Below are 12,766 nucleotides of genomic sequence, written 5' to 3'. Positions count from 1 at the left end.
GAGGAGAAAGATTTAAGAAAGGCATGGGGGCAATTTGTGTTTTTTTTTTGCACAGTGATTTGTGTGTGGAATCAACGTCCAGAGGAAGTGGTGGATGTCAGTACAGTTAGAACATTTAAAAGACATTTAGGTAAGTACATAAATAAGAAATGTTTGGAGGGATATTTGCCAGGGGCAGGCAGGTGGGACTAGTTTAGTTTGGGATTAAGGTCAGCATGGACTGGTTGGACCAAAGGGTCTGTTCTGAGCTGTATGACTAAGTACAAAAGTCATGGGGCATACTCAATAAAAACTCAGTAATCACGGTAAGAGAGAGAGAGGTGGCATGCTGAACATTCAAGGAAACCAAAGTAACAGTTCAAGGAAAGTTCACTAGACTGATTCTTGGGTGTGGCACCTGTTGAGAAATGATTTGGCCTGTATTCATTGGAGTTTAGAGAAAAAAAAAGTGATGATATTGAAACAAAGGATTCTGCTGGATGAACAAGGTTGATGCCTTGTGCGGAAATCTAGAATTAGGTGTTTGGAGGAAGGGTCACCAGACCCGAAACGTTAACTCTGATTTCTCTTCACAGATGCTGCCAGACCTGCTGAGATCTTCTAGCAATTTCTGTTTTTGTTTTAGAATTAGGTGGCTTTGTCTTAAATGGGAAACCCCATTTCTTGAAAAAAAAGGTCAAATTTCTTTTCTTCGAGGGTTTTTGAAATACTCTTCCACAGTGTGCAGTGGAGCCAGAGTCATTGGCCGTATTAAAGACTGAGACATTTTTTTTTGATTCACAATGGAGTTGACAGGCAAAAGGAGATAGGCAGAAAAGTGGGAGTTAAAGCCACAATAGATCAATTAGGTTGAGTGGCAGACAGACTCAATGAGCTGAATAGCTTGCTCCTATTTCTTATCAACAACAACAAATAATGGCAAGCCTTAGCATGTAACAACTTTATTCCCAAAGTTTTGAAAGAAACTGGTGCAAACATCTGCAAGTTCTCTCAATTCAGAAACTTTAGAATGTAAAATTACAGATGCCACTTTAAGAAAATAGAGTGATAAAGCTCAGAAGCATGAACCACCTTGTTTAACATCGATGATAGGGATTATTATGAGGATATAGTGAGTGAACATCTTAAATTTTCAGTTGATCGGGGCAGCCACCATCAATTTGTAAAGGATAGGTCATACTTGATCAACATGATTGAATATTTTGGTGAGGTAGCTTAAACTAATTGAGAAGGGACTGTCTCGATGTTCTTTATATGGAAATGATATATGCACATTTGGAAGAAAATGGACTAGTTAGCAACAAGCAGCATGGTTTCATACAGGGAAGGTCATGTCTCACCAAACTGATCAAATTTTTTGAAGAGATGACAAAAGATAATTGATGAGGGAAGAGCTGTGAATGTAGTTTATATGGACTTTATCAAATGCCTTACTGAAGTCCCACATGGCAGATTGGTACAAAAGCTAAAATCACATGGGATTCGGGATGTGCTGGCTAGATGGATACAAAACTGGCTTGGTCGTAGAAGACAGAGGGTAGCGGTGGAAGGGTGTTTTTCAGAATGGAGACCGGTAACTAGTGGTGTTCCACAGGGATCAGTCTTAGGTCTTCTGTTGTTTGTAGTATATATAAAAGTGATCTGGAGGAAAATGTGGGTGGTCTGTTTAGTAAGTTTGCAGATGACACAAAAGAAAGATTGGTGGAGTTGCTGATAGTGCCACTGATTGTGAAAGCATACAAAAGGATATAGATAGATAGATAGATTGGCAACTTGGGCACAGAAATGGCAGATGGAGTTTAAGCCAAACAAATGCATGATGATGCATTTTGGAGGATCAAACTTAGGCGTGAATTATACTGTAAATGGCGGAATCCTTAGGAACATTAACATACAGACAGATCTGGGCGTGCAGGTCCACATTTCCCTAAAAGTGGCAATACAGGTGGCCAAAGTGATTAAGAAAGCATATGGCATGCTTGCCTTCATCAGCCGGGTCTTGGAGTACAAGAGTTAGCAAACCATATTGCAGCTATCTAAAACCCTTGTTAGGGTGCATTTGGAGTACTTTTTGCAGTTTTGGTCGCCACACTACCAGAAGGATGTGGCAACTTTGGAGAGACAGCAGAGAAGGTTCGCCAGGATGTTGCCCGGTCTCGAGGGCATTGACTATGACAAGGATTGTTTTCACTGGAAAGACAGCGGCTGAGAGGAGACCTGACAGAGGTCTACAAAATGATGAGAGGCACAGATAGGGTGGATAGTCAGAGGCTTTTTCCCAGGGCTGAAGTTTCAATTACAAGTGGGCACAGGTTCAAGGTGAGAAGGCAAAAGTTTAAGGGAGATGTGCAAGGAAAGTTTTTCACGCAGAGAGTGGTAGGAGCCTGGAATGCACTGCCAGAGGAGGTGGTGGAAGCAGGCATGTTGGCGACATTTAAGAGGCATCTGGATGGTTACATGAATAGGGAGGGAATAGAGAGATATGGACCCAATAAGGGCAGAAGATTTGTTTTTTAGTTTAGTCAGGGTATGATCAGCACAGGCTTGGAGGGCCGAAGGGCCTGTTCCTGTGCCGTACTTATCTTTTGTTCTTTTGGAAGTCCAAAAGACATTTCACTAAAAGAAACAAAGAAATGCAGATGCAGGAAATCAGAAACAAAAACATAAATTGCTGTAAAATCTCAGCAGGTCCAGCAGCTTCTCTGGAGAGAAAGCAGAACTAAGGAAGGGTCACTGGACTTGAAACATAACTCTGCTTTCTCTCCACAGATGCTGCCAGAATGTTGAGTTTTTCCAGACATTTAATAAAGTTCCTTAAGACTGTTAGCTAAATTTGAAGCTCTTGGAATTGAAGACTCGTTAGTGATTTGCCAGAAGAAAAATTGAAAGACTGGCAGATTTCATGGATAGTGAGAGTAGACATATACTCTCATTTACAGAATGTGAGAATTGTTAACCCAAAGGGATCCTCATTGCACTCTCCCATCATCTAACATTTAGTAATTACACAAAAGGTAGGTTGCACTGTACATGGAATGTAGATGTAATGTAAAACTACAAAAAGCATCTATAATCAATTTGTGAATGGGCAAAATTGTGGTAAACGAAGATTTTTTACTCAGGGCCAAAACAAAATGACTGAACACTGTCTAAATGGTGAAAAGCTAGAATCAATAGATGTCCAAATATTTCTGCTGCTCCAAATACACAAATAATCTATAAAACTAACTAAAAAAAAGGGCTTGTATGTTATATATATATAATATATATATACACACACACACACACACACACACACACACACATTTATATATATATAATTTTTTTAAAATTTACATAGAAGCCTAGAACACAGGGGATACAAATTATACTTTAGCTATACAAAGCCCTAATTTGACCACACCTACACACATCACCTTAGAATGAATTAATTGGCCATACAGGGGGTGCACTTTGAATACCACACGTGACACCTGGATTCTGAAGTTAAATTATGAGGAAAGGTTGCGCAAACTCTTGTATTCTTTGGAATTTAAGGATAAGGAGTAATTTGACTGACGTTTGACATTAGGGTGAACTGATTAGTTAGATGGAGGGAAGCTGTTTTCTGGTGAGGAAGTCTTTAAAATGAGAGCAGTTCTGAAAAGAAGTCTCCATAGATATTGCCAGATCTGCTGAGTATTTCCATCATGTTTTTCATTTCAGATTTACAGTGCCAATAGCTTTTGTTTATATTAATTGCCATAGGTTTGAAGGCTTGCTTCAAATTATGCTGTAACACAATGGTCAAAACAAACTTGGTAATATTGCATTCAGGAAAAACAGATCCTCTGCTCAGATGTGTCCTTCGGAAAACTTATAATGTAGCACAGTAATAACTTTTCTAATGAAATATCAGAATACATAGTAGGAAATACTACGTCTTAATTAGGCAGGAAAATCTTTACCTTATTAGCAATAGATGCATCTGCATTTGCTCGAGTGAGAATTGAAACAATCCTTTTATTCTTCATTTGACAGGCATAATGAAGTGCTGAATTACCTTTCTGTAACATGATTGGAACTCCGTTATACATGTATACAAACACAGAGCAGCCAACTCACCAAAACACTCAAACAACAAAAACAGAAGTTGCTGGAAGCTCAGCAGGTCTGGTACCATCTGTGAAGAAAAAATCAGAGTTAACATTTCAGGTCCGGTGGCCCTTCCTCACAATACCAAGGAACTCCGAGGAAGGGTCACCGGACCAGAAACGTTAACTCAGATTTTTTCTTCACAGATGGTGCCAGGCCTGCTGAGCTTCCTGCAACTCCTGTTTTTGTTCCTCATTTACAGCATCCACAGTTCTTTCGGTTTTTATTCAGACCAAAACACACTTGGCCCAATCCTCAGCAAAACGGCAAAACAGCAGAGTCATGTTTTGCTTAAAAAAAAAAAAATCGCACCACTGTATCTTTGGTTGAAGTACAGTGAATCACTGGGGGAGAAAGTAAAGGGCAAGAAATGAAAGATGGGAATTTGTTTGAAAAAATTAAACTAGTAGCAAAGGTAAGCAGTTTGAAAAACTGAAGCTTTCCATTCATCCTTTTTGTTCAAGAAGAACAAAACTTTTGTTTGGTGACCTTTGTATTTCATACACGGCCTTTGGACTGAGGAACCTTTAAACATACACCTCAGCTTGAGGGCACTATTTTATCCAGTTGAAACTGCTTTAGACAAATTACTCTTGTATGTTACACCAGGTCCCCAATGAGATTCAACAAACATGGCTAATGGATGAGCAGGATTTAATGCATGTGTTTGAACATGGACAGAAATTTGGATGAGCTGCATGTTTATAGAGAAAGAGTGCAAAACGTCGGTTGCAAGGAAATCTTTGGGATCACTGAATCCAAAAATATCAAAAAAAAATGAATTATGCTTTCAGCACAGATGGGCTAAGGTAGGCACAGAGACCGGTGATTTGGTGAGGGCTTGAGAGAGCTGATTTTAGTAAAGGAGCAGAGGATTTAGGATCAACCGAGATATGGCTATCGTCCAATCTTGCCAAGAAAGCTGTAGACCTCTTGAGAAATAATACCTGTTACAAAAAAGGCATCTTCTGGCAAACATCACAATGTTATTGTTTAGCATCAATTCAAACTTTTTTGCCGTCAGTGACAAGACATGTATTTAAGAAGAAAAAAATTGTAAAGCTATGGAGAAATTGTAGGGGAGTGGGGCTAATTAGATGGTTATTTCTAAGGGCCAGCAGATACACAATGGACTGAATGATCTCTTGCAACATGATTGTTTAAAAAAAAATCCATATCAGAACTCATTGTTGAGACCTAACCAATGTATGTTACATTCAAAAATGAAATATCATTATCATTCACCGAACCTTACATTGTCAGTTGCATTTATATCCACTTTAGCATTCAACAACATCTTGATCAATGCTTCGTTCCGACTCTTCTTTGATTCCTATGGAACAAGTGTACAAGGCTTATAAAAATGAACTACATGAAAAAGTAATATATCTTGGCCTTTCCATACTTAACAATCACCTGCAAGGAAGAACTAATACTTATGGCACCTTACAGCGCCTTATTGCATACAAAGTAGTTAAAGTTTTGCAAGTAAACGTGGCAGCTATTTTGAACAGTGAGCAATAAGATGGACTCTATCAGGTTCAGTTGCAAGCAGAATACTAGGTAGGACACCAGCTCTTCTGTGAAAAGTTGCACAGGATCTTTTTGCACCTGCTCAACCCACCAGAACAGAGATTGGACAACACGTTTGACATGTGACTGAACCATGGGACCACATCGTTCCCTCACTGTTCTGCTCTAGGTTTGCGTAATTTTCCAACTTAAAGGCACATACTGCACATGGTCAGGATCAGCTGCAGTGTGTCTTTCCAGATTATTTTTCTGGTGTGGCAGCCACGCAGCCCACAAGAGGTCAGAAATTGTTAGATTTTACAGGAGTAGAGCCTGAACATTCTGACTCCAAGCCAAGAGTATAATGTTGTAACCCCAAACAGAGCAACGCTCTTCAAGAACAGTGAAAAAACATGCTGTTCTTGTAGACAATATGTGGTTAAGTTCAATATTAAACTTGACTTACCATATTTAATTAGTTGAAATACCACAAGGCAAATTACACAGCAGTGAGACAAGCCAGGGTAATTGCTAAAATGAACTCATTCAAAGATCTTACTGTTCTTTGATGTTTATATTTTTCCTGTGCCTAAAGCCTTGTGGGTGAACCAGAAACATGTCCCACTTTTCAAAGGGAAAATAAATTAAGATATAATTCTGAGAATGTCAGTCTTAATTGGAATTACCATTGCAAAGAGATCTATAATTCGATCAATCAACTCTACTGAGATCTAGAGCTTCTCACTTACCTAAGTTTCACTGTTTAAGAGAGATTCTGTTGCAATAGTCAACACCATTTCACTACTGAAGTTTGATAGCATCTGTACATATATTTCTTTTCAAACAAATAGTTCCTAATTACTAATCACCAGAACAAACATTGCAACAACCAGAGGTGTATTCTCTAACACTGTCCACTAAAATAGGAGACAAGCATTGTTAGATTAAAAGATTTGCTTCACTATTCCATGTAGATTTGATAGTGAATGTGTACAAATGGAACTGTTGCAATGTTTGTTTCTAACTGTCAGGTCAAAGTTTCGTTGTCAGAGTACTGGAGAAATTCTGAGGAGTCATATTGGACTTGAAACAATAACTTTGTTTCTCTCTTCACAGATACCATCAGACCTGAGTTTGTCCAGCAATTTCTGTTTCTATTTCAGATTTCCAGCATCTGCAGTTTTGTACTTTCAGTTAAGTAGACATAACGTCTAATATCTTCAGGTCACCTTAATGAGATCCATTCATAGATAGCTAACAGAATCTTTGAGACTTAGGACTGTTGAGAGATGTGCCTATTTTCAAGGTTAGGGCTGCATGTACTCAAAAGCTGAACAGTTTCTCTTCTTTGGATGTACAAGTTTCTGCACACTTTTGCATCACTTGCTCAATCCCATATAGACAGGGTTAAATTAACTCTGACACTCTATTCTGGTCGCAGTGATCCCAGCAAATAGGCCGGGGCTACATTCCTACTCACATGGCAGCATTTGCAGACACAGCTGAGATCACTCAGATACTGTACTTCTAGCCCAAGTCTTCCTGATGACAGAGATATGGTTATTGAAGTCAGACACATCTGCATCAAGCCTTTCATTATCAGTGGTTGAGATGCTGCTCAGTTCACGGCAAAGTTTCAATAACCAAGCTGGTAATATTTCTCATAAACCTCCATTCCATTCAATGCTCATGACCACCCAGACTCCCTCTCAAGGCTTAGAGCCCAGCTAGTTATCATCATTCCTCTCTCACCGAGTGTGAATTAGAAATGACATCTCTAGTTCCCAACAGTCTTTGAAATGTGATTATGCATCATCCTCTCATTTGTGTTATATGTTCAGACCACCTGATGCAAGGTTAGCAAATGTCTCATGGTTCATGAAGATTGCCATCATCTGAAGAATGATCATGACCTTACAAAAGGTCAACAATCTTAACACACCATGCTCACTCCAAAATTCCCCAACATTATATCCTGGAAATCGCAATCTATGTTGACCTGATGTATAGGATGCATTTTTTTCTTGGTCTTAAACAAAAAGTCATGTTTTTGTCCATACTCTGGATATAAAAGTCAACTCCCTTTTCAGCCATGACTGGCTATATTCACATTATTAGGCATCCTCAACTTTCTACGACACAATGTTTTCGACACCGTAATCTTCTAGCTGAATGTAAGGGATTGTGCAAGTGAACAGGGCGATGTTGTGAAGATTCGTAGGAGATTAAGACACACCCCTGACAGAGCAGACCGCACATAGCAAATGACGAAATGCTGACCATCACCACCCAGGCCAGCATTTCACGGTTATAACTGCCGTATCAGCCAACATCAGTTTTTAAAGAAAGGAGTTTTTGAGGTTTCAAATTAAACTACATGCTGACACCATTGGTATTCAGCAAAAAATAATGTCCTGCATGGCAAATGGATAGTACACAGCAACGGTGCAGTATATTATCACTGGAAGTTACATTAGCTTTTGTATCCCCTGTTAATTTAGTTAAGGCAGTAATAATTTCAAAATGTGTCAACAATACTCCATTTGCACTCAGAAAGCCCTCACACTTACCATTATAATGTAGCCCAGAAGCAGGACAGGCATCAAGATAATGATCAGCAAGTAGTCCAGAAAGGAAAATCTTCTCCGGACAGCGTAATGTAAACATGTTCGTTTCTTCTTTAAAATTAAGGAAAATAAAACTGTTTACTTCAAAATATTGATAATCTGGAATGCAAGGATCCCCATTTCTGGTTTAATATTTTATCAATTATTTAATCTCACATTACATCAGGCTGTGGGATCATTAGATTCAGTGTGAGAACTGCAATTGTAAAGCAGGAGATCAAATAAAGGCTGTTACATGAGCAGTATCAATACTCAAATCACGTTATTCCAGATTGAATCTCTAAAGTTATTAGGACTTGTGAAGGGGAGAGTGAATCAAAGCATTTAGAGTGCGCTAGAAACAGGAAGTGCAGTCAGGAAAAGGGCAAAACAAAGATTAGTAGAGGGAAAGTTGAAAGCACCGTCACAGAATGAGACTTTCAAATAAAAAAGGACCTTTTAAAAATCAGGGAGGGAAGTGACAAGGTGGAGGGACTTGGACAAGTGTTTCCAGAGAGTAGGGAAGCTGGTGGGTGAGAAAGCAAGCAGTTAGTCAATCAAATAAATACTGCGGATGCTGGAAATCTGAAACAAGCACAGATAATGCTGGAGAAACACAACAGGTCTGGCAGCGTCTGTGGGAGAGAAACAGTTAACATTTCAGCTCCAATATGACTTCTTCATCATAATCAAAACATTAACTCTGTTTCTCTCTCCACAGATGCTGCCAGACCTGCTGAGTTTCTCCAGCACTGGACCAGTCAACCAATACAGAAGAGAAACATGGGGAGTTACACAGACAGAAAGGTTGGTTTCTCCAACTGCCTGAGGTGTATTTTTTAGTTATTTCTTTGTTGGGTAAGGCAACTGGCAGGCCTATCAGGTGGGAAAAGGTTGTAGCACATGGCGATTCAAATAAACAAGGGGCAGGTAGCTTTGTTAATGATGGTGGATGGGGGAGAAGAGATTGTAATGGAATCGGGGAGGTCATGGGGATGATGGGTAGGATTGCTACAATACAGATCATGCAAGAGGGAGCTTTACAATGCTGCTCATTAAGATGACAAGGTAGGCTCCTGTTCCTCCTGGTCCACAAATCTTGTTAGAAAAGGGGCTTCGTCAATGTCTCCATTCCTCTCACCTCCATTTACCTCCTGGTTTTCCTGGCTGAAAATGGTTTACGAGTTGAAACTTTGGAGACACGTAGCTTCTTAAGAGGTTTCAAAGATCGAACCAATCTGCTGAGCATGAATTAGCCACCTGACTTCAGCACACTGAAACTGCAGACGGCCAGGTTTCAAGAAGATAGGGAACCAGCGATTTGCAAGTTTAACTTTTACACTTGTTTATGAGAGTATGATACAATTTGAAGTTTGTAAGAATATGGTGGTTTTGGACTACAGTTATAACGGAGGGCAAAATGTCAGAATGAATGGATTTGCGTGATATGTTCTGAATTCTGCCTGACAACAAGCTTGGGTAGCTCCTCTGTTAAAGGTTAAATAATGGGGTCAAGGTCATCCTACTGCGATGATGATGCAAGATATTTACACCTTTAAGCAATGGTAAGGGTATGTGTTGACTGTGGGTAAACTGTTAGTCTCCAGCTTTCAAAAGCAAGATGTTAGGAATGCCAGATTTTTAAAACATTTTTACTCTAAACTATCAAGTACAAGAGAGTTAGGCATTCCTTAGAAGTTAATTTTTTCAGCATTTCTACGTGGATACAAGATCCATGTGATTGATAGACCAGAAGATATAGGAGCAGAATAAGGCCATTCAGCATAACAAGTCTGCTCTGCCATTCAATCATGGCCAATAGGTTTCTCAACCTCATTCTCCTGCCTTCACCCCATAACACTTGATCAGCTTCTTAAGCAAGAACATATCAATCTCTGCCTTAACTACACTCAATGACTTGACCTCCACAGCCCTCTGTGGCAAGAGTTCCACAGATTAACCACACTCTGGGTGAAGAAATTGCTCCTCATCTCAGTTCTAAAGGGTCATCAATTCACTCTGAGGCTGTGCCCTCAGATCCTAGTCTTTCTTACTAGTGGAAACATCTTTTCTATGTCCACTCTATACGACTCTCAGTATTCTGTAAATTTCAATGAGATTGCTCCCTCATCCTTCTAAACGCCACTGAATACAAAACCAAAGTCCTCAACTGCTCCTCATACGACAAGACCTTCATCCCTTGGATCATTCTTGTAAACCTCCTCTGGACCCCCTCCAATGTCAGCACATCCTTCCTTAGATACAGGGCCCAAAATTGCTCTCAATATTCCAAATGCAATCTGATCTGATCAACCTCAGCAGTACTTCTCTTCTCTTGTTTTCTAGCCCTCTTGAAACGAGTGCTAACATAGCATTTGCGTTCCGAACTGTCAAATGAACCTGCATGTTAGCCTTAAAAGAATCCTGAACCAGTAGTCCCAAGTCCCTTTGAGCTTCAGATTTCCAAAGCCTTTCCCCATTTAGAAAATAGTCTACACCTCTATTCTTCCTACCAAAGTACAGAATCTCACACTTTTCCACATTGTATTCCATCTGCCACTTCCTTGTCCACTCTCCTAGCCTATCCAAGTCTTTCTGTAGCCTTCCCACTTCCTCAACGTTACCTGTCCTTCCACCTATTTTTGTGTCATTTGCAAACTTAGCGACAGCGCCCTCAATTCCTTCATCCAAACTGTTGATGTATAAGGTGAATAGTTGTGGTCCCAAAAATGATCTCTGCAGAACTCAACTAGTCACCAGCTGCCATCCTGAAAAAGACCTCTTTATCCCCACTCTCTGCCTTCTGCCAATCAGCTAATCCTCTATCCATGCCAGTACCTTGCCCCTAACACCATGGGCTCTTATCTTATTTAGCAGCCTCCTGTCAAAAGCCTTTTGGAAAATCCAAATAGATTGCGTCCACTGGCTCTCCTTTGTCTAATTTGCTCAATAATTCCTCAAGGAATTCTAACAGATTTGTCAGGCATGACCTCCCCTTAACTCAGCCCTATTTTACTATGCACTTTCAAGTGCTCTGCAAACTCTTCCTTAATAATGGACTCAAAAATCTTACCAAGAACTGAGGCCAGGCTAACCAGCCTATAGTTTCCTGTCTTCTGCCTCCCTCCCTTCTTGAACAGAGGTGTTGCATTAGCCAGTTTCCAGTCCTCTGGCACCCTCTTTGACTCTAGTGAATCATAGAATCCCTACAGTGCAGAAAGAGACCATTCAGCCCATTGAGTCTGCATTGACCTGCTACAGAGCTTTGCGCCCAGAACTCACCACCTCCCCCCCCCGCCCCCGGCTCCCCATCCTCTTAAACCTGCATTTTCCAAGGCTAATCCACCCAACCTACACATCTTTGGACTATGGGAGGAAACTGGAGCACCCGAAAGAAATTCACGCAGGCATGGGGAGAACGTGCAAACTCTGCATAGGCAGTCAACCAAAGATGGAACTGAACCGAGGTCCCTGGTGCTGTGAGACCGCAGTGCTAATCGCTGAGCCACTGTGTCAGCTGAAAGATCACCACCAATGCCTCGATAATCTCCTCAGTTTTCTCCTTCTGATTTCTGGGGTGTAGTCCATCCTGTCTGGGTGATTTATGCACCCGAGACTTTCCAGTTTCCCTAGCACCTTCTCCTTAGTGATGGCCAATATACTCACTTCTGTCCCCTGACTATCTTGAAGTTCTGGTATCCTGTTGGTGCCTTCCACCGTGAAAACTATTCCTCTGCCATTTCTTTGTTGCCCATTACCACTTCTCCAGCCTCATTTTCTAGCGGTCCAATGTCAACTCTTGTCCCTCGCTTAGCTTTTATATATCAAAAATGCTCTTGCAATCTTCTTTTATATTACTAGCTAGCTTACTCTCATATTTCATCTTCTCCCTCCTTATTGCTTTTTCTGTTATCCTCAGCTGGTTTTTAAAGACTTCCTAAACCTCTGCCTTCCCAATACTCTTCATCATATTGTATGCTTTTTTCTTTTTTCAGCCATAGTTAACCTCATTCTCTCATTAGCATGTTTTTTCTTCCTTGGGATGAATTTCTGCTCCTGAATTAACCCCAGAAACTCCTACTATTGCTGCTCCACCATTTGCCCTGCTAGGCTCTCCTTCCAAATAACTTTGGCAATTATTTTGGCCACTCCTCTCTCATGCCTTTGTAGTTACCTTTACTCTAATACCATTACATCTGATTCAATCTTCTCCCTCTCAAACTGCAGGGTGAATTCTATCATATTATGGTCTCTAGTCCCTAGGGATTCCTTCACTTTTAGCTCCCTAAGTCTGCCTCATTTCATATTACCAAATCTAGAACTGCCTGGTCCCTTGTGGGCTCTATCACAAGCTACTCCAGAAAACTATCTTGGAGCCATTCCACAAATTTCTTTTCTTGGGATTCACTACCAACCTGATTTCCCCAATCCACCTGCATATTGAAGTCCCCCAGTGATTATTGGAATAGTGCCTTTCTTACATGCCTTTTCTATCTCCTAATTCATCTTCTTTC

General features: G+C 40.4%; 1 protein-coding gene across 1 annotated transcript in view; it reads right to left on the bottom strand.

The window, feature by feature from the left end:
• Positions 1-3,332: 3,332 nt before the first annotated feature.
• Positions 3,333-12,766, bottom strand: part of ptenb (phosphatase and tensin homolog B) — a 54,390-nt gene continuing 44,956 nt past the window's right edge. Inside the window, exons 8-11 of the mRNA XM_048609165.1 lie at positions 8,217-8,324; positions 5,390-5,467; positions 3,948-4,046; positions 3,333-3,344 (exon numbers count right to left, since the gene is read on the bottom strand). Of these exons, the coding sequence (XP_048465122.1) occupies positions 3,333-3,344; positions 3,948-4,046; positions 5,390-5,467; positions 8,217-8,324 (297 nt within the window). The remainder of the gene's footprint in view (positions 3,345-3,947; positions 4,047-5,389; positions 5,468-8,216; positions 8,325-12,766) is intronic.

Source organism: Rhincodon typus, chromosome 20 (genome assembly GCF_021869965.1).
Source record: "Rhincodon typus isolate 14 chromosome 20, sRhiTyp1.1, whole genome shotgun sequence".
In the NCBI taxonomy this organism is placed as follows: Eukaryota; Metazoa; Chordata; class Chondrichthyes; order Orectolobiformes; family Rhincodontidae; genus Rhincodon; species Rhincodon typus.
This window is presented reverse-complemented; position numbering and strand designations above follow the sequence as displayed.